General features: G+C 38.6%; 1 protein-coding gene across 1 annotated transcript in view; it reads right to left on the bottom strand.

Moving 5' to 3' along the window:
• Positions 1 to 1,250: 1,250 nt before the first annotated feature.
• Positions 1,251 to 26,244, bottom strand: part of Brinp1 (BMP/retinoic acid inducible neural specific 1) — a 198,646-nt gene continuing 173,652 nt past the window's right edge. The window contains exon 8 of the mRNA XM_021161100.3: positions 1,251 to 2,920. Within this exon, the coding sequence (XP_021016759.1) occupies positions 1,783 to 2,920 (1,138 nt within the window). The 3' untranslated portion in view covers positions 1,251 to 1,782. The remainder of the gene's footprint in view (positions 2,921 to 26,244) is intronic.

Genomic DNA, 26,244 nt, shown 5'->3' with positions numbered 1-26,244 from the left:
AAAATTCTCCCTCTGTAAATGGAAGGCCTCCATTTTTACTTTCAACTGTCACTGATGGGTGTTCAGGTCACATGCTATTTAGGTTGCTGAAAAAGATACTATGAAGGTTGTATGAGAAAGCACATAATAGAAGTCAAGTCAGTGTGTGTTGGGGTGAAGGGATCATCATAGCTGTTATAACATAACCTGACATGGGAATGACTGTTTCTTTTTGGTGAAAGCAGCACTCACTGCAGGTGGAAAATAGAGCTAAGCACTTTCTTGTCCAGGCAGACAATCAGTGAACACTGATGGCTTAGACTGGAGAACCTCTGTTTTATACAGTACACTTTGATGATTCTGCATTTTACTCCAAATGTACAAATGAGGATCCAAGAGTCAGAGAAATACTTCTTGCACGTACCACCTTCTAAATGCTGAGCTCCTAAGGCGAATTAGCACTGTCCTCACAAATCTTCTGAGGAACTTTGAGATGAGCCTGCCTTCTTCAGTCTGGCATTCTACTAAACCCAACTTCCTCAAAAAAGGGGTAGTGTTTATATTTTATATATATATATATATATATATATATATATATATATGTGTGTGTGTGTGTGTGTGTGTGTGTGTGTGGTAAAGCCTTGATGCATGTGCACTATGTTTGTGTATTATAAATTAGTCCAAAAGAAATTAAAAATATGTGGGAAGCCTTATATTCTCTATACTCTTCAAAACTTCTATTAGTACTATTATTACTTAGTCATGGGCTATAGTCAAATTAAAACTATCTCTACTAGGAAAACAATTCTGAACAATATGATACTGTACTTCCTTTTGGGGAAAGTAGGCGAAAAGTTTTTCTTTCCACAAGCAAAACCATCACCAATCACAATCTTGGATAGAGAAATCTTTTACCCTTTGGTAAACATTTTTGAAGCAGAAAACACCAAAGTGTTCAGAGTGCTGAGGAAGAATATGTATTGACAAGGGCATAGGACATACAGAGTCAAACTCTTATGGGGCATTTATTATCGGGGTATTCATGAGCATGCTGCTTCCCTTTGACCCTAGTTTATAAACTAAGGAGTTTAAAGAGCTAATATCTAAGTTTATTGACTGTTCTATAATTGGGTCAGTTTGTGTTCTTCCAACCCCACCTATGGATCATTTTCCTTTAGTGTCAGTTTATTGAGATGTAAAGAAGCCATATGGGTAAGTTTGCAGTGTTGTTGCACCCACCCCACCCTACCCCCATCCCCAGCAGAGCGTCAAAAGAAGCACAAAGAATTAAGCATAAAGAGGAAAGAAATCTTAACCGAAGAAATATCTTCTTTATCTACGTCCATTTCCTCTCACAAGGAAAAATGGCAGTGTCAGAGGTACATTACATATATCTCTTTCTCTCTCTTTTAGTGTTTAATCTTAGCACCTGCACAGCAGAGGTCTTTACAATTCATTGCATATGCTCTCCCCTTCTCCCCCCCATCACACAGCACCTGAGGCCAAAGAAGCCACCAACTCAAAGCTTCACACAATTCTGAGACCCTTCTTCATGACAGAATATAGAAGTAAGAGACATGCCCCACGGTTTTATACAGTCGCTAGAACACGTTAGCTTCCAACAAGTGAAGTTTTTTTCCTCCTTTCCTTTGAATACTAATTACATTTTACAAATTTGTGTATGTGTTTGTGTGTGTGTGTCTGTCTGTCTGTGTATGTATGTATGTGTATGTTTTCTTTTGTTTTGCTTTGTTTTGTTCTGTTGTATTTGCACAACAGAAGTCCATGGCAAAGGGTCCCGGGTTAGCAGAGTTTGGCTGTCATCTGGTCAGACTGTTTGAGGATCTCAGTGTTGTAGAGGTCCAAGGCATGGTTCACCCTGATAATCTCACTGTTGGTCAGCTTCAGGCGGTGCTTCAGCATACAGGAAAACAAGTCCAGCTGGGGTTTTCCTGGGGCCACAGGAGGGGCCAGGCGGTTGATTCGGTCCCGAATGTCCAACATGAGAAGCATCACGGATGAGGAGGAATAGAACTGACCACCCTGTGTATAGGATTGATTCACCTGTTGCACGGCACTTCGTAGGAGGTCAGCATTGAACCTCAGGCTGTACCCGAACACCTGTACATCAGAGATCTTGATGTAGAACTGCCTTTTGGAGGGATCCGACAGGTCCACCGGGCCCTGGCCAGTCTCATTGCGTAGGGTGGGTAGCCGAGTCCGACTACGTAGGTAGATATGGACAGTCTCGAAAAAAGTTTTCCACCGATTGCCCAGCAAGAGAGTCCAATTGTAGCATTGGCTGTTTTGCAGACGGATCTTCTCCCAACGAGGGTAGCCAAATTCCCCAAAGGGCATGTTCCAGCCTTCTGAATGGCTCCCACTGAAGGGATTGACATAGACAAAGAACATAGGGTCCAGGCTGCTGTTGCGCATCTGGCAGATACGCATGGACATGCCGATCACCATGTGGATAAAGTCCATGCGATTCTTGTTGCTTTTGAGAGTGAGGGACATGCGCTTGCGCCACCGAGGGTCAAAGAATGTATCCAGGCGAATCTCATTGCTGATGAAGGTAGTATGGACATAGAGGCGTGAATCCATCTTCTGCAACAGGTATTTCAGTTCCAAGTCCTGGAAGTCCAGGTCGGTCTCAAAGCTGATGAACTGCTCACTCCGCTCAGAGTCCACGTTTTGTGGTTCACAACGGCCTCTATACAACTTGTAGCCCTTATTGCAAGAGCCACAGAGTGAGATGTTGGCCAGGCTGCACATGGCACAGCTGTTGTTCCCACCTATGATACATGGGATAGGGCGCTGGCACAGTGTGGTGCTACCATGGCACACACAACTCCTCTGGCTTTCCAGGAAGGTTCCCCAGAACCCATTCTCATTGCAGTAGAGAAGTGACTGGACCCTTGCAAGCCACTGTTGAATTGTCCTGTGAAAAAGAAGGAAAATGGAAAATGTTAGTGCCCATTAATCGGAATGTGAGGTACCTCATACAACCGGCCATGCAAGTTGGAGCCTCCCAAAGAAAGAAAAGGGGAGATTAGATTTTTCTTTTAGTAAAATGCTTGCAATGCAAGTATGAGGACCTAAATTTAATTCCCAATATGCATGTAGACAAAGTAGGCAAGGTGGCTCACATGTATAATTGCAGGTTTTGGAGGGCAGAGACAGAAGGATCCCTAAGACTCACTAGCAAGCCAGTCTACTCTAATTGGTAAGTCCTAGGAAGAAACAGATTAAAATATAAAAGAATGTAGAGTGAATATATATTAATAAATACATTGCCATTCTGCATAATGTCTTAAAGCTATTGTATCACATTGTACTTTACACATCTAACATTCTTTGTGAATATCTATAAAAAGGAGGCATTTTACTAATTATTAGGATATTCATCTATCTCTAATTATTCCATTATACAATAGGCACTGAGAAATCTGTTTTAGGGAATAAAGTTTCTGAGCACAAATACACTTTCTGGAGAGAACAAATCATGGAAAGTCTCACATGGGCAAGATTTGTGACCCTCTATGTATTCTCCCTCCCTTCCTTCCTTCCTTTCTTTCTTCCTTTCTCTTTCTTTCTTTCTTTCTTTCTTTCTTTCTTTCTTTCTTTCTTTCTTTCTTTCTTTCATCTTGTTTTTAATTTGTATTTTTATGTCAACATCAGAGGATTCCACACCTTCTACTGATGAAGATATGGCATGTTCAACCCTGTCAACAGAAATAAGCTTCATTCCATCACAATCATTGCATCATAGAAGTCATGTAGTACTTCTATATGGATCATATGATATGATTCTCACCGTGGCTTTTCATAATATGCAATAACAATATAAGTTCTTCAGTTGTCCAGAATTCTAAATTCTCAATCATATGGCATTTCTATTACAAACTGTGTTTCTAAAACCCTTCCACATTGTCTATCCATGATGTGAATGATGCCAGTGTCTGTACCCAGGTTCCAGGCAATAAAACATTTTAATGAAGACAGATCCATGAACCAATAAGAAGCAGAAGAAGAATAAAAAATATGTAAATCTGTCAGCCCAGAGGCCTTTCATTTTTCCATGTTTCTTTGGAGGTTACCTCCTCGCTGTCCTCCATGCTACAAACAGTCCTGCATATCTGTCCACCAGTCTTTACTATGCACAGGGATTTTTATGCCCAGTTTCTCACTTGAGCCTACCAAAAACACCCAGAAAATGACTTGAGATTTAGGCTTCACCAGTTTTATCCACACCAGTGGATAAAACTCTGTTCTTGAACAGGGTTGACAGTGGGCAATTTCCTTAGCTTCCCCACTCACTCCTCCTACCAATCCTTACAGGATTGTTATAAGGATTATACAATTTTTTTGTGTGAAGTATACCTATAAATTTGGTAGGCATTAAGGACTTAGTAAAATTCAGCTCTTGTTCTTCTTGCAAAAGGATGGTCAGGTTTATTTTATAAGCATGAGTACAGAATCTCCAAGGCAAACTGATGGACCATATGGCCCTCAAGAAGAGAAGTCTCCTGACACATCAACTTTTCTTTGGGCATTATCTATCAGCCCAAATTTTTAAAACAGTCTTAAATAAAATGTACTAGGACCCCATGCAAGATTTGTGATGTCACAGATGATTGGTGATGATGATGATGACAGAGCTCATAGTCATGATCTTTCAGCACTATAAGAATGAGAAAAGGATCTCATTTCCACCACACATCCTGTGGTGGCATGTGCTAGTCAACTGTCTGTTGCAGCAATTCTCTTGACATACAATCACAAAATCAAAAACCCCTAAAGTCAGTGGGGAGATAAGACAGTCTAAGGTGATGAGCACGGATATTGTTGGCTCAAGTAGAACTAAGTCAGGGAGAAAAAAAAAAAAAAAACAACAAAAATCAAACCTATCCTGGAACAGGGAATGAGTCATTACATCTCTTAAATCCTTGGTACTCTTTGCTAAAATGGGGATAATAAGGTCTGTCTCAAGAGGCTGGCGCAGGGATGCTGAGAAGATATATTTAAACTGCGGAGAGAAGTCTAGGATACAGCAATTATAAAAAAGAAAAAAAATGTAAGAGTACACAGTGCTCATATCTCAGAGAGTAAGCTCTTCCTTTGAAGGTTCTGAGTACTCTCTTGAATGCTCTGAAGTCTAAAAGAAGCCATTTTGTTGTAGTCATTTGAAAATGGATACTGTTGAAATGGCTGCCTAGCTGACTTGGGATTTAAATGAGTTACTTATCAGCTGAGAAAAATGGTGGAATAATTAGCTTCTTGAAACTGTCTACCTGTTTAATCCACAAAACCACCCCCTCCATCTGGTAAAAAAACAAAACAAACAAACAAACAAAAGACCTCCCAGAAAACACCCCAAGGCATTGTGCTGTTTGTCTCATCCCTAGTTTCTCCTCCAGCCTCTCAGGTTTAGCAGGCAGGGCAGGGCGGCAGGGCATTTCTTCCCTCAGAACGTAGCACACAACCTAGCTAGCTTTATAAATGTTTGCCGAATGAATGAACGAAGAATATTAATATTTTCCTTCTTACATTTTATTAACAAAAAGGGGGAAAAAGAAAAAGGAAAACAAACTTTTCCCTTCCCCTCAGGACAGCAGTATTAGTTTTCCATACCATCCACCCACACAGCCGCAGGCCTCCCTGGTCTCTGCTTCGTGAGACCAATCCTATTACAGCCTGGAGAACAGCAGGCCCAGCTTTCAGGAAACGGAGCAAGAATCATAATGAGCTGTGTGGCTCCCACCTCCCAAATCAGAACATTGACTGAATATTGGGGTATGAGTCATCTGATATTTTTTGTGAGCTGCAGGGGCCCTCCACGCGGCTGCGATTGCGTGGTTACATCTGACAAGAGCTCTATTTCAAAAATGCCTCTTTCAAATGGCCCACACTTGCCCCTGTCACTCCCTCTCCAAGTGACAGCACAGTACCCCATTTAGAGTGCTTCTGTTCCCATCTGCAAGGCATTCTATAACCCCGTAGAGCGCCCCCTTTCTCGTGTCTCATCTTTGGGACCCTTTGTCAGGACCACAGCCCCCACTCCTCCTGTCAATGCTTCATTGTGGCGGCACTCTCAGAATCCTCAGTGGGGGAAATAAAAAGATGAAAGTTCCTGGTGATGCTGCTACAAGCAAGGGGGCTGCTGGGGAATTAGGATTCCAGCCTTGTCAGGCAGGAGGGACTGGGGACAGAGGCCCTCTGAGACACATTAGCAGGCTGCATGGCACCTGCATCTCCTGAGCTCAGAATAATTGTGAGGTTGTGGGCTGTATCAAAGGGGGCATTAATGGTAGAGCATAAGGAGTCAGAGGGAAGTGGTGTGAAGGAGGGGTGTAAGGAGTGCAAGGCCCAGGAAAGAGGAAACAGAGAGGAAAGGTGGGGTGACAGAGAGGAGAAGGGGACTTCATGTTGGAGATGGTGGACAGAAGGGCACATGGAAGCTACAGGCATAATGTGTTATGCCACAGCCAATGGGTCGAATAGAAACAGGTTTAGGAGAGGTTAAATTATCAGTTACAAGATTCAGAGAATGTGGACAAGGAAGAGACCTTAGGCTTGGGCACGGATTAGTAATCTATTCTTTTCCTTTTCTATAAAAGCAAGAGCATGAGATAGATAGATAGATAGACAGAGAGAGAGAGAGACCGAGACAGAGACAGAGAGAGAGACTGAGACAGACAGAGACAGAGACAGACAGAGACAGAGACAGAGAGAGCAGCGTTATCAGTGATTATTAACTCCCACTTTCACTGAGCATCCTGTTGCTTTTTAGTCCTTCATTTGAAAAGACCAAAATGTGAAAGATAAGCTCAGCCCATTTGAAGCGTATTTACTGATTTTTGGTTTTTTGATACAGGCAACTTTCAACATCAGCTTTATTTAATCCAAATAATCTCCCAGACCTTCTCCATCTCCACCCAGTGATTTGAATAATAAAAAAGGTCACTGAAGGTGGAATCCTAAACCAATGGAGGGATTTCTATGCTTTACCATAGAAATATCATCTAGATGGTGATAGGAGGTATTCAGGTGCACCGTTCCCCTGAGTGTCACCTGTCATCACAGTGGTGTGACAGAAGAGGACTTGAGAGATGAAATAGCATACCATTCAAATACTAACCTTGTGCATCAGCTGTGGGTACACTTTGTGCTATAAACCATAATCTGCTATTAAAACAATAAGGAGCACAAACAGGAAGAAGTTGCCATAAGAAGATAAACAAATGGAACACATGGGGAAATACAGAGTTTGATCATGTAAGAATCTATTACCACATTCCTTGCTTCCTCTGAACCTTTCAAGGTCTCTCTTTTCCATTTAGAGATAATTGGGCCTCTCTGATGAATGCGCAGGGAGAGGATGGGCACCAGCGGTAGGAGGGACTGTGATCTATAAATACCATTCCTCAGGCTAGCTAGTGACAGCTGTCTCAACTTTGGCGACAGGGAAATAGCTTAATAGGCCAGTTCTGCACGGGAGGGTCTCACAGTGTTCACACAGACCCACTGTTATGTGGTGAGTATGAGGCAGTAAGAACCATGCTTTAAAATGCTTTTCTGTGTTTCTGGGGGTGAAGCTACAGCATCTTCCATTTGCAGCCAAATCAGCATCTTTCTGTTGAATGAGATACTCAGTTCATTCTGTTGGGGGTTGGAATGAAGGGAGGGAAGGTGAGAACTGGAGGGAGAGGAGGTAAGAGATAGAGAGCGAGAGATAAAAGACTAAAGAAGAGGGCAGGAAGCTGCACGTTCTCTTCTAAAGTGGAAAAAAAAAACTGGTACTTGATCTATTAGCACTCACAGTGGCTTCAGATAAACTAGGTTGGACCACAAAAGCAGAGACATTTTAATAAAAGCCATTCAAATTAAAAGCCCATCTTTCTCATGTTTAGAACTGAATGCCACGGCCCCCACGTTGGTGAGATGGACAGTAAACACTCTGTAGTACCTCCTAGGTCAAGGCAGCTATCTCTTCATCCTCACATCACTGACGTGCTGTAGGATTTGGATCTGATTTCCATGTCAGTGATAAGGGTTTTGAAGCCAGAGAAGGACTGTCACTCATTCATGGTCACACAGCATAGACATGGCCAGAGTTCAAGATTTCTAAATATAATCTCTCAATGATCACAGTATATATCGCTTGCCCTCTAAACCCCAGAGCGGATATAAACCACTCTCAGAACCCTGGAGACATCTCAGCTGCTTCCCTGCGGGTCCTGTCTTTGCCACAGCCAGGATGCTCTGGCAACCTGACAGGTCTCCCAGAGACACAGCATGAGTCCCTTGTCATTTGGAGGACAGAGGCTTTGCCTCCCAGGGCTTCCCATCCGTTGTTTAAAGGCTCACATCTCCCATTCTGAACCATCAGGCTGGGGAGCCCTGGCTGGGATTCCTAATTCAAGCAACCTCCCTGCTGATTTTAATTGGAGGTTTTGCCTAAGCTGGGAATGCGGTGCCTGGCCTGTGGCATTTTAGGGAAGATCATACAAATCTAGTGCCAACAGAATGTTACAGGGGACAGGGGAAGAAATCTAGGCTAAAATACAAAACTATAACCCGTAAGGTCTATTTGTTCAATAAAAGTGTGTTTCTTAAAGAACAGAAGAAATGAACAAAGAATAAAGTGGAATTTCAAATTACTCTTTTATTTATGCCCATGTGTGTCTTTTTAGATGTTTCTTTGACATTGTAATTGGTGTCTAGGTAAATTTTCATTGCTCCAGAGAAGTGTATATTTTGCAGAAGATAGGCTAAAACTGGGAGACAAGCACTTACTCCTCGTGTCGGGTATGCACTCTTCTTTATGGATTTTGAATGTGTGTATGCTTGTATGTATGACTGTTTGTGCATATGAATGTGCATGCATATGTATGCTTGGGTGAGTGTGCAGTTTTGTGTGTTTGTGTGTCTGTGTGTGTGTGTGTGTGTGTGTGTGTCCAGCTATACTTCTGCAAGACCATAAAGAATAGTGCTCTTCAAACCTACAGATGTCTGTAGGGTCAGATGCCTGGAGTATTGGTTCATGGCTTTGCCATCTCAATTATAAATAGCCATCAGGTCCACTCTGCTTATCAGTTTCCCTGGACAAATATTTACCTTTTAATCATTGCCCTATTTAAGCTCCTTCTATAGCCTTAACAGCCTGTGTGTCCTCAGTTCTTCACATGAGGCCAGAGCCTCATTGAATAGAGCATATCAGTGGCAAAGTAATGACCAAAAGGAGAGTTTTACAGTCTCATTCCATGCTGAGGACATTTTGTAGTTGGAAGCGTGGAGTGAAGATGGTAAATATGCTTGCAGGGGGCAGGGGTGAGGGTGAAAGGAGAAAGAGGGCAAGCTAGCTGCAAAGGAAGAATCCAACCTGGCCTTTCAAATTAGGTTGTCAGCAGCTTAATTGGGGAGGATTATGAAACAATTTTTGCAATTACACTGTTCTGTGTCTGGAAGGAGGTGACAGGCAACATCAGCTGCATATTCAAATTCTGAGTTTTGCTTTGGGGCATAGAAGTACTGAAGACAGATGATAGAAGGAGCAAGAGCAGCTCAGAGATGAAAGAAGGACTAAAAGCAGCAGGTGCTCCCATGTGGATGCTGTCAGCGTTGGTTATTTGTCCTGAGCAGCACATATGCAGCACAATAAAAGCCTATGAAAGAAAAAAAGTGCAAACCAGAGCTTAGTGGCCTGCTGTAACCTTGAAATGAGACAGTGATCATGTAGGTCGATGCTCTGGGTGATCACAGAGTTGAAATAAGTTAATGAAGAAATGTACTTTGCACTAAGTGTATTTGACCTTGGATATTTGTCCTTGAATGAGTCACTTGAGCTCTCTGACAATCATTCTTCCTTCTTCCTCTTATTCTTCCTTCATTCATATACATTCTTGCACCCAGTGTTTTAGTCTCTCTCTCTCTCTCTCTCTCTCTCTCTCTGTGTGTGTGTGTGTGTGTGTGTGGGTGTGTATGTGTGTGTGTGGGGGGGTGTTTATACCTACATAAGGTACCATGCACATGGAAGCCATAGACTACCCAATATGTTCTCAAAAGCCCACACCTTGTATTCTGTGACAGGGTCTTCCACTGGGATCCAAAAGCTCACTGATGAGTCTAGGCTTGCCAGCCATTTGGCTGTCAGGATCTACCATTTCTCTGTTTTCTTAGTGGTGGGATTACAGCAAGAATTAATAATGCAGGGTTTGTGTTTATGTGGATGCTAGTGATGCAACCCTCTTACCAGATAAGCATTTTACCAATTGAGCCACCCTTCCAACCCATGAATCTCAGTTTTCTTCTCTGCCAAATGAACATTAAAATTACTTTGCACTTTATCTTAAGAGCTGAGTTAAAAATGAAAAGCTTCTGAGAATTTTCAGTGAAAGGAAGTTAGAATGATTAGCCATTATCATTGTTGAGGGTAAATGTCCCAGGTTAAAAAAAAAATTCTGTTACTAAAGCAGCACAAATGATTGTAGTCTAATATTCTAGTTTAACTGTTTGCTCATTTTCCACAGTTCTAATGAACCTTGCCACTAGAATGCTTGCATAAGAAAGATCTAGACTAGATGTGGGTATTGTACTCAAAGGGGAAAAATAATGGTATTGAATCCTAATGAGTACATTATTTAACCTTGAACTAATCGCTTGTCCTTTTTAAGCGTCTGTTGTCACCAGTACAGAATAGAATAATAGTGCACTCTTTGCAAGGTCATTCTGAGCATCAGATAAGAGAATGTATAGAAGATTCAGACTTACAGTAGGTGCACAAGATCTCTTAGGAAAACAGTGATTGTGTTCCTCTTGAGTTCACATGTTAAATGGTTCCTTTGAAATCAGTAATTACAGACTGAAAACTACAAGGGAGGAAAAATTCAACAAGTACTGGTAGGTCAGTTAACTGCTGATATTAAACAATGAAATTTTGAGAGGAACTGCTTCTACTCCTCCAAGTTAAATCAAATGATGGAAGATGTATGAAAAGTGAACAGCAACAAGGACTAAACAATTCAACAAAAGGGAAGGCAACTGTCTTCATGGTATCGGTGTAAGAAGATATCTCTTTAGAGCAGTTACTACACAAGAAAAATATTGGCTAATAGAAACATACTAAGATTAAACAATACCCAGCCAAAAAAAAGAGAAGAAAACAGAATTAGAGACAGCAAAATACATTAATGCATCTCCAGCTAACAAAAGATTGCATTCATAATTCAAACCATGGTCAGATTATTTGTGTCCCCAAATGAGTCAACTGACAGCTCAATTTTCAAAGACATACTGTTGGGAGGACGGAGCTTTAAGGTGATGGGTCCATGCGAATGCAGTTCTCATGCATGAAATTGATGTTGTTAAACATAGGAAGACCTGTGAAATCTTCTATTATGAGAATACAGTTACAAGGATCAGAAAGTCTTCCTTAGACATTTGTGAGAATTTCTTGGTCTTAGATTTCTAGGCCTCCAGAACACAGAGATTTAGTTGCTTATGAGCAATGCAGGCTATGGCATTTTATAGAATTTTGAATGGATTAAGACACCACATAAAGTCCTATAACTCAGTAAGAACAAGCCACAAGCAAAAATGGAGCATGGGCAAATGATAGAAGCAGACAGTTCATTTTACAAAGTGGTTATTTAAAAAGCTAATAATCCCGTGAATCTCTACTTTTGTTCATCATTAAGATGATATAAGCTAAAATTCCAATGATATACAACTTCAGATGAACAGATCAGAGAAAATTTAAATTGACCAAAGGAAAGTGCTAAATATTGCAAAGGTATATAGCAAATGCAACTTCCTTCTGCAGGACAGGAAAGAAATACATTCTAACAAGAAGAGAAAAGGAAACAGTCTGCTTGAATATTTAGCAAAACGTATATATTAGCATATGTGTGGCAGCAATTCTATCCTATGTGGTAAACAACAACAACAACAACAATAACACAAGTACCCTAACAGGCATGCATTAACATTGCTTCAGTATTCATTGCAGCCCAAACCTGGAGATCATGTAAAAATTTATCAGCACCAAAATAGCACACAGCTTGGAATATCCTGGGGGTTGAGTCAACCACAGTACCACAAAGCAAAAAAATGGTACATATATATTTTTTAAAGTTAAAAGGTACGAAACCCCGAAGAAGAGTTTGTGCTAATTTTAAAAGGCAGAACTGGGCCAATGAGATGGCTCAGAAGTTAAAGGTGCACGACCCTATCCTTAATAACCTGAACTCAAGCCCTGAAACTCATGTTAGAAGGTGGTACCCTGACCTCCACTTGTGCACAGTTGCAATCACACTTGCATACTTACAAATTATTGTGTCAATTAGTAAATTAATTATACTAATTAGCTAATTCATATTTTAGATGAAACAGAGTAGATCTATAGTAAATATGCCCACAAAAGACAGTGGTAGACATGGGGTATCTTAATGAAGATATGACCCAATGTACTTATAGGTATATATAGATGAGATGGCATTAGAGATAGACAGATATTTGTCTATATGTGCTGATAGATAGAGCCCTATATGTGTGTATATGTACATATATCCATACAAATGTATGTTTATATTTTTATTTTTAAAATTAAAACAAAATTAAATCATAATCTGTACTCCTCCACCTTGCTCCCTCAGGAAATCATGACTTCTTTTTTCTTTAATTGTTATTGTTTCATAAACACACACACACACACACAGAACCCTCACTCTATTTATTGCTGTTTGTATGTATATGGATGCAGTTCTTCCTGGTTGGTCTATGATAATTTTTAATTCTTCTCTTTCTCTCTCTCTCTCTCTCTCTCTCTCTCTCTTTCTCTCTCTCTCTCTCTCTCTCTCTCTCTCTCTCTCTCTGTGTATACATACTTGTGCGCATGCATATGTCACAACCATTATTGCTGGAGTCAGAGGTGGAGGGGAGTCATGCACTTACATGGTTTGACCTTTCTGTAAAGATACAATAATTTTGTAAGACATTTGCCAAATAGCTCCTTCAAAACATCCACATTTGCCAAATAGCTCCTTTAAAATATTCAGAACAATAGCATTTAGTAGACAGTACCTACACTAGGTTTATATGACCATCAAACCTTTCAGGTCTTTTGTTTATCTGCTTAATACTTATCTTTGATCTTGATAAGTTGTGTCTCTCCTTTGCTGGATAAAGGAAGGATTACAAATGTCATTTTAACATTACAAACACCTGAGGTTCAAAAGAAGAGAAGAGATGGCTTAATGGTCATGATTTACTTGTCACAGAACTGAGGCTAAAACTCACCCATGTGCAGACTAGAAAAATGTTTCGATGTGGAAGCAACATGGGAAGATATTACTGAAGGAAGATTAAAAACAAAACAAAAGAAAGACCTATCCACAAAGATTGTGAGAACTCAGTTCTATTTCTGACTCAATCCCTCGAGCCTCTAGGTTCTAATCCAAATAAAAAGCAACTTCCGAGCCTCAGGAAAAGGAGAGACAAAGAAAAAGAAGAAACAAAAAACAATATAAAGCAACTGGAAATACTTATTTTCTTGTCTTACGTCAGGGAAGTGAGTCAACTGCCCTATTAGCTACAAATACAGAAAGACAAACATTGGTGGAAATGGAGATGTCTCTACCAATCTTGGGCTTGATAAACCCTGCACAGTGCTGCAAATGAGCTTCAGGCCTGCATCTTCCAGCCCCTTTCTAATTGTACTCCCTTGGGTTACCAGAGTGTTGGAACGCATTGCCATTTTTTTATTCCATAAATAGATAAGAAATACCCAAAATACTCCTAGCTCAAAGCTTCATTGCCACATAGTTGGGAAGAAATTCTTAGGCTCCAGTGATTGACAGACAGCTGCCCCGGGCTGTGCTGCATTTATTTGTGGACTTGAACCTCTTATTTAATAAGACAGTTTAATACACACTCAGAATAAGTCATTGTCACCGAAACTATAACCTTCAACACACACACACACACACACATGCACGTGCATTCACACACACTTACTTGTGCACAAGAAAATGAGTAGTCAAGATCTATTAAGTAGCATTTTTTTGTTTTGCCTTTTTGTTTGTTTTATTTTGTTTTGTTTTGTGAGTGGAACTGCTGATGAAACTATACGGGCAGAACATCAAAACCACGAATATAAATAAATGATGCTTGGGCAAGATCTGAACCATGAAATAGATGGAAAACTAAGGCTAGAAACATTAGGTGATTTTCTTGAGCTTATACAAATTGTAACTGGAAATCTACAACTCAAATCTTCCCCTCAAGACAGAATTTGCACATTGCCCAAAATAACACTGTTAATCTTCCTTTAAGCTTTCTCCAGAGGAACCGTCACTCTACCTAGATTATTGTGCATTCAAGAGAGGAAATAATCTTATTGTTAGGAGACTGCTGGACATTGGCCCTAAAGACACTAATTTTAGGAGCCAGGAAATAGCATTTTGAGCCCCTCCTCCCGCTCAGGATAGGAGTTTATAAGACTTCAAATACTTCATGCCTTTCTAACAGGAGTCCAGTGATTATTTTCTATGGTATTCATTCAGTTGTAGAATGTATATTTGGGGATTTTTTTTTCATAATTAGGATGCTTAACCACTTCCAAAATGTACTCTCCCTCTTCTGGTACCCACACTGCATATACACCCACAGAAGATGAAAATTAGATGGCAGCTTATGGGAAATTATCCCCTATAATCATCCTCTAGGAAAACCAATAAAGGAAAACAACAATAATTAAAACAAACAGCAAACCATATACCTCAGAGAAGCATTTAGCAGTAGCTTTAAATATTAAAATAAACTCACTAAAATAATTTTGAGTAACTAAGTTTAAAGGTCAATTTTATGTTATGAAATGTTTCCTCACAGGGTCTATAAGGCGTGTGCTTCCTTCTCTTGTAACATGGATTGTTCTAGAAAAATAAAGCAATATAGACCATGTTCTGTACGTATACTTCCTATAGAGACAGAATACTGGTTTTCTTCCGGAATCTTGGTAGATCCCACTACTTCTTTTATTAATAAAATAGGGTAGAAAAGATACACCCTTTTTATGCACCTAGACCTGAAGCAGCGAGCACATATCATCTCCTGTTCGTTGGAAAAATACCTCTTGATTATCAGAGACCCATCTGAACAAACAGGCCATGCAGATGAAGAAGAACATGGAGAGAAACCAAAGATGAATAGTTGATCAATGGAACACAGTCTTTTGACCACCTCTACATATGAACTATTGGGGTCTTCTTAGAATCTCTATGTCAGGACATCTACTAGTTGTACACAACTGAGTAGCTACAGCTTACTACAGGGAGAACACAATATCTTTGATAATACAGGCTTGAATGTCTAACAACAGATCATGAGCTTAGACAGTGATTCTTGTTTTAAGACTCTAATTATGGGTCAGTTTGTTACAGAAAAATAAGTATTCTGAACAGCATATATGCTATGCACTCAAAAGAAAACTCAATATATCCTTTCTCTATTTGATTGTGAGCTGGTTAATATTCCTACATGAGGGAGAAATCTAAATATGCCTCCTTAGTCCCCCTTGTTTTTCAATATCCAATCTCCTACCACTGTCAATATGATAGGTGGTTGCTTCAGTAATCACACGCACATACACACACACACATGTGTGTGTATATACACATACACAATATATATATATATATATATATATATATATATATATATATATCATTAGGATATATATATCCTAATGATGAGGAGTTTACCTGGCAGTCTCTATTCTAATTAGTTGTGTTGATTAAGATAAAATACTTTCTAAGTCAGAATCATCTGAAACTATGTAAAACATGCTACTCATGCCTTTGAAGAGGGATGGACAGTGTCAAATAACAAATATGTTTGCAAGTAACAAATGTGATGTTGGAGTGTATCATAGCCAGAAAACAACAAGGGAGTGATAACTTGGGTCCTACAACTGCATATAACAGGAAGGAACTTAGATGTGTATTCTTCCCCATGGATTTTAATAGGTAGTGGCATACTCTGGCCAATTCTTAAATTTTTATCCATGAGAAATAAGCGCTTCTAACTTTATCACAATCACACTCAAACCCATGAACACTGTAAGATCGTGCATCTATCATTTCAGCTTCTATATTTGTGGTAATTTATCATAAAGCAATTACAAGCTAATTCACTTATACTCTGATCATGACATTTCTCTATTCTATTTTCTTATATCCTTTAATAAAGTGAGTGTGTTTCAGTTAGATCTTCTAGATTTCCTTCCAGAAAGAATATACAGATTTATAATTTGTGGTCATTTAGTCCTTTGAATGTCATTAAATATGCTAGATTTCAAGTAGCTCCGAATAAGGGCATCTACTATCTTCTTCATCCTTTCAGTGCTTCATGTATAAAGTCTATGCTGTCTCACTTTAGCAAATATTCACTAAAGATCTCCTGAATGACGGACTAGATGTAGCAATAAATGAAGCTGCATTATAAACACAAATATAAATCATTGGGGACAAGTTCAGTGGACCAGACCCATGCAAGATTACCATTGGAGGTGACATATGCCATAATCATGAGCAAGTCAGAAAATGAAGTCAAATATTTCTTTCACTATAAGAGAAATTTTTTTTCACTATAAGAGAATAATAAACTAGTTCTTACTTTTCAACAAGTTATTGTAAGGAATAGATACAACCATCAATATACGGAGCCCTTTACAAACTTGAAAACAACCTATATTGGAGGGCTTTGTCTTTGAAATAGATCTTTCTTCAAGATTTGGAATGTCCACAAATTAATTCAGCTAAATTTACTCCAAAATTATACTAGAGATGGGGCACCTTCCTGTTGTCAAATTAGCAGCTGCAAGTTGGATGTTATGCTTCCTCTCAGTTGAGATGCTAGGTGAGCAATACAATGCATTAGCAACTGCTTCTGCAGAAGGGTTTGGAATTTTCTGTTTCAGAAAGACTATCTGAAGAATGAGAAGCTCTCCAGACAAGAGAGGAAACCACAGACTTTGACAGCCAGGAAAATTGACAGGCTGGAGGATACTTTTTCTTCTGGATTTAGTTTCTTTGTCTAAGACCATTTTGAGAAATACCTAGATTTTTGTCACTTCTCTGTTTAGTTTATATTTTAATTCTCTAATACGTAAATTTACGGTATCATGGAATCATAGGCATTCCTTCCTGTTTTTCTCCCCTTTCTAATGTCCTGTAGAATTCACTTAGTAATTTTTGTGTCCTCTGAACCAAGTAGATACACTAAGGTGAAACTATATCTGTAGCAATGAGTAGAGTCTTCTTTTTTATTTTTTACTAGATATTTATTAGATATTTTCTTCATTTACATTTTAAATGCTATTCCCTATACCCTCCCCATGCCCTGCTCCCCAACCCACCCACTCCCACTTCCTAGTGTGGCATTTCACTGTACTGGGGCATATAATCTTCACAAGACTAAGGTCTTCTAGTCAAATATGTATGGGACTTTAAAATTAGCCATATCAGTATCACCAAGGACCTAGAATGCATCCCAGATCTATTCAGTCAGATATAACTGGGGTTGATCCAATCATGTATATTGAAATGGTTCTAGGTAAGTGTGTCTCAAATAGCAGTCTAACAAGTGTTAACCATCATATCAACAGAGGGATGGAATATAAATCCTATATTTCCAAAAAGCAGCCTATTGTTTTTGAAAGTTGTTATTAAAGTGACTTCCATTGAATGCTATTAAATCACAATTTCCCTTCAATTTTTCTCACACAATTTCTTTCTACCACCAAAACAATGATATTATAACTCAATGTAAAAACATTTAATGCATATATAACTCCATTCTAGCACAGGGATCTAACAGTAAGGGCAATTGCAGAAAGGGCTAGCATGTATTGACCTTTGTTGTTGTTGTTGTTGTTGTTCACGACCAATATCATCTAAAATCTTGAATCATCCTCACAGTTAACCTCTGAAGGGATTTTTGCCACTATATCATTTTACAGGTGAGAATAGTTAGGATCAAAGGGCAGACAGTTCATAATTTCATAAGAATGAACACAACTGCTTACAAAGCCATGAGCTGAATTAATTTCAAACCGTGACCTCTGAGTTCCCATTTTTGGAAGATACAGTTTACCTGTTCACAAGTAAATAAGTAAATCCTGGTTTCTTAAATAGGAAAACCATTGCTGACACTGGAAGTTGAACTATCATCTGTCAACTTCCATTCAATGTTCAGTAAATGGCGTGTTATCATGTGGCAGGCATGCTACCTGCTGCTGAGGATATATTCACTGATTAAAAGAGAAAAAAAAACATTAAATTCTCTGCCCTCAGAAAAGTTATATTCAAATGGGGGAAATATGTAATGAAGTATACAATTGCAAATGTGATCCTCTTAGAAAGAATGGCATGCAAATTTCTCTAAAGGCATACAATGCAACATTGCAAGCCAGGACATTGGACCAAGTGTTCCTTAGAACCTACACATTAAGGAACGGCAATATCACTTAATCTCTAAAATGTTTACTGAGAAAACCTAAGGTCAAGAGTTCAAATTCTCACAGAATCAATATAAAAATCCAGGTGTGGCAGTGCATGCCTACAATCTCAGATCTGGAAAGACAGGGACAGGAGAATACATGTCTAGTCAAACCACTGAGATACAGGTTCAAAGAAATACCTAACCCCACGAAAATAAGGTGGAGAGTTACAGAAGAAGACATCCAAGGTTGGCTTCTTGCTCTACCCATTACATTCACACTTGTAGCTGTATGTGTTTCCATAAAACATGAATGCATACACACACATACAGCACATATACCCTCCCCACACATGTGCACACATGCACACACACACAGACATACTCAGTTTATTTTAGTTTTCTTAAAGAGTGTGATATCTGGTACATCAACTGTTTTCTAGAGTATGGTCATGCATCTAAGAGTAAAAGAAAATACAAGTTGGATGCTAGAGGTTATAGGGGAAATGACCATAGAAAGTTGTGTTGGTAAGAAGCAAGGATGGATGTTGGAGGAGTTGAGGGATGGGGATAAATATGGTCAACATACAAGATTTAAGATTCTCAAAGAATTAATAAAAAATTTTTAAAAATTACTCATAACATGCTACAAAGAAGGGGTAAGTGTTTCTATCCCCAGTGGGAAAGGCTCTCAGAACAGACTTCTGTACAAATTATTGCCAGAAAACTGATTCTCTCCCTTCTACCACATAAGGTGGTAGAGGGTCTCATTTCACTCAGAATTTTCCTGGCTGTATTGTCTTGGATCTGCTTATATGAGTTGTATCATGATGGCATGGAGATAATAATAAAATAAATCAATGATGTCTAAGTTGCTTTCTCCAGGCTGTGGAAAAACTAATTTGAACTATGTAGCAAAATTTAATATGAGCCAGTTAATAGCAATAAAGACAATTAATTTAAATAAAAACTAAGAAGGATTTGAAGAGTTCATAAAAATTCTAAAGACATTCATTTACACTGTTTGTTATAATTCTAAACAGAATAAACTAATGTGAAAATACTGCATAATTATTAATATGGTTTATGCAAGGATGTTTGCGGAATGTCAGACTGAATATATGAACCCCCTTAAAATGGGTTTGTCTCAATTTCCAAAAGATTGGCAACGACTATACACTAAATGTTAGAATAAAATTGTTCATTATATGAATCATATTTGCATTATAGAACATGTGTATAGATAGCATGTTCTTTCACTCTTTATTCCTTTTCTTTTCCAATTAACAACCTTTGCACTCCATCATGGTCTGGTTAGAGGACTTGCTTTAGTTTTCTTGCCATATGCTAAACATGCCACATTAAATGTTCTATTGCTGGCTTTTGAGGGTCAGAGCATAGGTTTACATTCATAACTACATATAGAAATACTGAGTCAAATTTTCCTCAAAGGTAAATGTCGTTATATCTTGAAGTGTCTGAATCTGTAGGGCTGAGAATCCTAATTTCTATCATTTTCATCATAGGATTACATTTTGCTAGGCTCCTATTTTATCTTATACAACACAAAGACCCACATCTTAGAAGGAGCAATTGTGTCTACATTCCTGCCCTAGGGCAATGTTTCTCATTCTCTGTGGCCCCTGACCTCTTCGGGTGTTGCATATCAGATATTCTGTATATCAGATATTCTGCATATCAGATACTTGCATTACAATTCATAGCAGTAGCAAAATTACAATTATGAAGTACCAGCAAATTAATATTATGATTTGGGTCACAACAACATGACAACTGTATTAAAAAGCAGCATTAGGAAGTTTGGGAATCACTGCTCTTAGGTGCATTATCCTTTGTTTTTGATTATGTTCATATTCCATCTCTGCATTTCTTTACATGTTATATACAGTTGTCATATAATTGGACTGGACTCTGTCGGTACCTTTTTTTATCCTGACTACAGATGAGAAAACAGAGTACATAGGCAGATTCAGAGTCTTCTGAAGGTCACACACCTAATAAATGTCATGGCCTAGACTCTCATTCTAATAAATTAGAAACTAACTTAAGTTCAATAAAATATAAGTCCCCAAAGCTCTTTGTCCCACTTCAGAAGTCTATGGAGATTTTGTCCAGATCAAGGAAGTGCAAAGTTCAGAGAGACAAGTGGGAACCAGTGTGGATATTAAGGGTCATTGGAATTGAGATAATAATTATTCTGGTAGCCAGAATCTTTCCACAGACACCAATTAAACACTGAATGGAATAAAAAGTATGTTAAAAGCTGACAAGGGTTCAGAAGCTAAGGCCCCAGGACTAGAGTCTGAGGCATATGTCTCCAAGAGAATTTTATTTCAACAATGTATAATTACATTGTGCTTGGCTATAGCCTGCACTTCCAGGTCAAGGCCATGTGGATTTCAGGAGTAAAAATAAATCAAAGTCCATGTGTCATTGGGAAATGCAAATAATTATGCTACATACCCTCAATGGATAATCTCGCATTGTTCTGCTTTATTTCACAATATAATCATCTCTAACAATCAAGTAATGGTAGAATGTAAGTCACACTATCATCAAGTACTTACATCTGGGAAGAACATCAGTTCATTTTTGCCAAATCTAATAATAAGCTCTAAAATATGTTTATAGTTATTTACATATGTTTAAAATTATTATTATTATTATTATTATTAATTCTCTTCCTCTAATATTCTCATTATCCTCCTTTCCTTTCTTCTCTTCTTTCTCCTCCTTTTTTTATTTTATTTTTGTTTCCTTTGTCCTCCTCCTTCTCCATTTCATTTGTCCTTATCTGGTTCAACAGGAGTTTGTGCAATATAATAGATTTTGCAAAATTTGCAAGCAGAATGGGTGAAGACAATTTACACTAGCTGCCTTGATTTTACTACAGTCAACTACCAATCTAAGGGACTTAAGTTTAGCTTTTATTTCTTCAGAAATTCTTGAAGTGACTTTGACCAAATGACTTAATTTATTTGGTCTTAAATCTTTCGATGCAAAATGAGGAAAAAAATCATAATCCAAACACATTCAATGAGTTCAGAAAACAAAGAACTCACTGGCACGTTGATGACGTTCAGTTTTGACATCATGATGTCAGTATGTCACCATTCTGAGGGAAACATAATCACTTCATTTTCCAAATGTATATGGTGTGACAGTTTCTATGCTAAGAAGTTCTGAGATGAAGATGGGAAAATATGTTGATAGAGATGCTTGTACATTGCTGGTAGTTTTGTACTGTGCTTGGTATATTATGGTATAATGGTGGACTGTGATTTAACATCCACACAGAAACAGTGCTAAGAAATCATGTGAAATGAGACATGAGGCAGACTTTTCATAGAAACAAGATAACCAGAAGGAACTATCTGACTTGAGATTTGAAAAACAGGTAGAGGCTACAGTATGTGTGTGTGTTTGTGTGTGTGTGTGTGTGTGTGTGTGAGAGAGAGAGAGAGAGAGAGAGAGAGAGACAGAGACAGAGACAGAGACAGAGAGACAGAGAGACAGAGACAGAGATTATATATAAGAGAACTTGTCACAGACTAGTTTTTATCAGATCTGGAGGTCACCTTATAATTCCATTCCTTTCATCAAAATTAGTATTTGTCAAATGGCTTTTAGTGAACTGGGGACAAGGCTAGATCTGCTTCTTAAGTAATAATTCTGATGGCTTCTGGGAGTACAAATTGAAAAGTGATCAGAGTTGATTCTGGGACACTTACTTAAGAGGGTATTCTATATTCAGGCAAAAGCAGATCATAGTTTGAACTACAGGGTACTCATTAAATTTGACTAATTAGCATTATCTGAGAGCAGCTCTGCTCAAAGATTCAATTACTGACCTTCTACCAATATTTCAGAATAGAATGATTACTCTAAGTGTTATTTCTCATAGACGTGGGAAGGACCTCAGAGATAATTAAGCCTCATTGTTTTCAAGTTGTTTTGCCAAAAGAAAAATCACCTTATCTACCCAAAATGAGTTTAATTCAAAATTCCCATAAAGAAAACAACACTGTTTTAGCTAAAAGTGAGTTGCAATTATTTCCTATTCAACCTGTATACCATATAGGACAGTGATGACTTAAGCTCAAGTTCATCATTTATAAAACAGTCTCTTTTATACCCTGCCACATATAGACAATGGTATACTGAGGGCATTGTTATTTTTATCTTTAACTACTCCCCCAAAGACTTACATGATGCTGGTAGACAAGATGGTCACTTAATGGTTCCATGATTGAGAATACAGCATTTCCTGAGAGGCTTTATTTTTCACTTCCCTCCCTTCCTTCCTTCATACATTCATTTTTATTTCACACAACCCCAAACTCTTTCTATCTTCATTTCTGGTTTTTGTCTATATTTCATTGTTTTATTTTATTTAAATTTTTATTAGATATTTTCTTCATTTACATTTCAAATGCTATCCCGAAAGTCCCCTATACCCTCCCCTAGCCCTGCTCCACAACCCACCCACCCCTGCTTCATGGCCCTGGCATTCGCCTGTACTGGGGCATATAATATTTGTAAGGCCAAGGGCCTCTAATCCTATTGATGGCTGACTAGGCCATCCTCTGCTACATATGCAACTAGGGACACAAGCTCTGGGGAGTACTGGTTAGTTCATATTGTTCTTCCTCTTATAGGGTTGCAGATGCCTTCAGCTTCTTGGGTACTTTCTTTAGCTCCTTCATTGGGGACCCTGTGTTCCATCCAATAGATGACTGTGAGCATCCACTTCTGTATTTGCCAAGCACTATACCCAGAAGATGTTCTACCTTCATTTCTTCATGTTCACTTTCTCCCTCTCCCTTTAGCAGTAAGAAGAAAATACCAATACTGAAATCAAATTCTTTATAGATATCTGTGTGTATCTCCCTTCAAGGCTGGATAGAATATATGAGTATTATAAAAGTGTGCATAATCTCCTCCATGACAAAAATATCTACCAACCAACTTTGCATAATCATAATAAAAGAGACCAGAGAGACTTCACTCAGCAGCTGATATGAGCAGAGCTAATGTGTTTCTGCTCCTGAACTGGACATTGTGTCATATATATGAGTTATTTTATTGGTATACACACACAGAGACACACACACACACACACACAGAGAGAGAGAGAGAGAGAGAGAGAGAGAGAGAGAGAGAGAGAGAGAGAGAGAGAGAGAAACAGAGACAGAGACAGAGATATACACACACATGACTTATTTTTGGGTTTTGGCACTTCAAAATCATGAACGTGGTAACTACTCAGGAGACATTTGTTCCATTATTCTGAATTAAGCCAAGACTCTTTTCAAGCTAAAGAATTTCTGCCTACATCTTGCTTAGGAATTCAGAGCTTGATTCAAAGCTGCACAACAGGAAAGTCACCATAACCCTCATAAGAGTCCTTTTTTTTTTTTTTTTTTTTTTTTTAGCCTCAATCATGGGACCAGCACCTATAAACCTTAATCCTTGTCTCCCATAACTCTAATCATGAAAATCTCACCCTGATTTTGATATTGCCACACTGAATCCTGGGTATCCCACCTCAACCCAGATCTCAGTTTGCACAGCACATTTCTTGGATAGCATGGGCTTTTCCTTATCCACACAAGGAACTATTCTATTCAGCCAATTTAGGTAGCCAGCAACATAATTTTAAACCTTTCTTTCAGTGGTGGTATAATCTAAGATATATTAGTTATATCTCTTGGCTTGTCAGTTCTTTTTGTCCATAGACCAACAACACCTACTCCCCAGAGATAGGAGAAGAATAACATGCAAGATGTATCATGCCATTACTACCAGCACTCTGTATTATTGAGTAATAAGGGTCTTATAAGAAATTAATAGGTAAAATGTCAATGTTATTTTTAGTGAGAATTTTGCTTATCAAGTTCACCATTAGTCTTTCCTATGCTTAAAAATCTATAATTCACTAAACACTTGCATGATGTGTGTAATATTACTAGCTTCATATTTTTCTTTTTTTATTATTAGATATTTTCTTCATTTACATTTCAAATGCTATCCCGAAAGTCCCCTATACCTTCCCCAAGCCCTGCTCCCCAACCCACCCACTCCCGCTTTCTGGCCCTGGCATTCCCCTGTACTGGGGCATATAATCTTTGCAAGACCAAGGGCCTCTCCTCCCGGCAAGGCCATCCTCTGCTACATATGCAGCTAGAGACACAAGTTCTGGGGTGTTCTGCTTAGTTCATATTGCTGTTGTTCCTCCTATAGGGTTGGAGACCCCTTTAGCTCCTTGGGTACTTCCTCTAGCTCCTCCATTGTGGGCCTGTGTTCAATCCAATAGATGACTGTGAGCATCCACTTCTAAACAAAAGGGTAGTACCTCATGCCAGAATCACTATCTGGCAATAGTGTTGAGATTTGAACCTAAAGAGTCTGATTCAAAAATATGTGCACATAATGAGTTCTATCATCTGCTACATTATCACCTGCTCATTATATAATTAGTTGTTGTTGTTGTGCATTCCTGTTATCACTGATATTATTGCTGCCATTACTATTAATCTTATTTGCCCTACCTGGTATAGTTATTTTGATCCCCATTGATACTCAATGTCACTGTTTTTTATACTACATAATCCCATGGTACTATGCAGGGGGCTGAGGGGTAGTTATCCCACAACCCAGTAGTAAATTCTCTGAACTATAAGAAAACGAGCACCATTGGTGCAATGGTGGTATCTTTGTTATGGAGATAACTACTTACTTTTTTGATTTGGGCGCTCACTATAAGAGAGACCTATGTTTAATACTATAAACTAACTCTAAAACACACAATTTTAGGAGCATGTAAGAGGATTTCTTATCTCAATTGTCATATCATCAGATATTCCCTAAATATGTATGTTTATATCCATAGACAAATGGTATTTTCATCCTGAAATAGAGAAATATCTTGCAGTGATCCATGGTTATACAAGATGCTGAGAATAAACGGGGCCTGAGGGTTCTTTCCTGAACAAGAAATTTATATTACCCCCTGTAAAGATCAAGGAACATTTCAGAAAGGGAGATAGAGAAAATGTTAAATTATAGAATTGTAAGAGGGGGCTAAAATACCATCTTCTAAAGAAGACTCAGAAAACCATATCCATAGATTGTGCATACTGCAGAGTACATAGAAATAATATCCTTCTAACAGTCAGCTATAAAGGGGCACGGAACTCCTGGAACCCAACCACTTATGTCTGATTTGTGGGCAACCAAGAGAATTGATGAGAGGGAAAAACATGGTTTCTAGCTATATATCTACTATGAAGTGAAGCCCAGGCTCTAATGGTTAATTCCAAACTCAGGGTCACACAGTGGGTTCCACTTAAATTCAGTTGGAAGCTAAATTAAGCCCAAACTTTTGAATAGGTAAGATATCCAGGGAAAGTAGATTAGGTTGGTAAGGAAAGAAAGAAAATAAGAATGGAGAATCAAAGTAACATGTAAGTATAAAGTTGTGCCAGAAAAAAAAATTGCTAATAAAAAATAAAAACCCTCGAAACATAAGACAGATTTTCAGGTTAGGCATGCGTGCTCTTTTCAAGGCTATTAAAATGAGAAAAATGAGTAAGACCCATCCCCGTTCAAGGTGCAGTGCTTAGTGAAAGGGAAGTAATGCAACTGTACAAATTCCAGGCTATGATTGGTATGACCAACTATAGGGTTTCTGTCATGATTGAGATCTTCTTTAAAGTTGTGGGTATTCAGTCCTGGCGATTTTCT

This window comes from Mus caroli, unplaced genomic scaffold (genome assembly GCF_978045245.1).
Source record: "Mus caroli unplaced genomic scaffold, Mus_caroli_1 scaffold_6, whole genome shotgun sequence".
Taxonomy (NCBI): Eukaryota; Metazoa; Chordata; class Mammalia; order Rodentia; family Muridae; genus Mus; species Mus caroli.
Note: the sequence above shows the minus strand (reverse complement) of the source record. Positions and strands in the feature narration are given on the sequence as shown.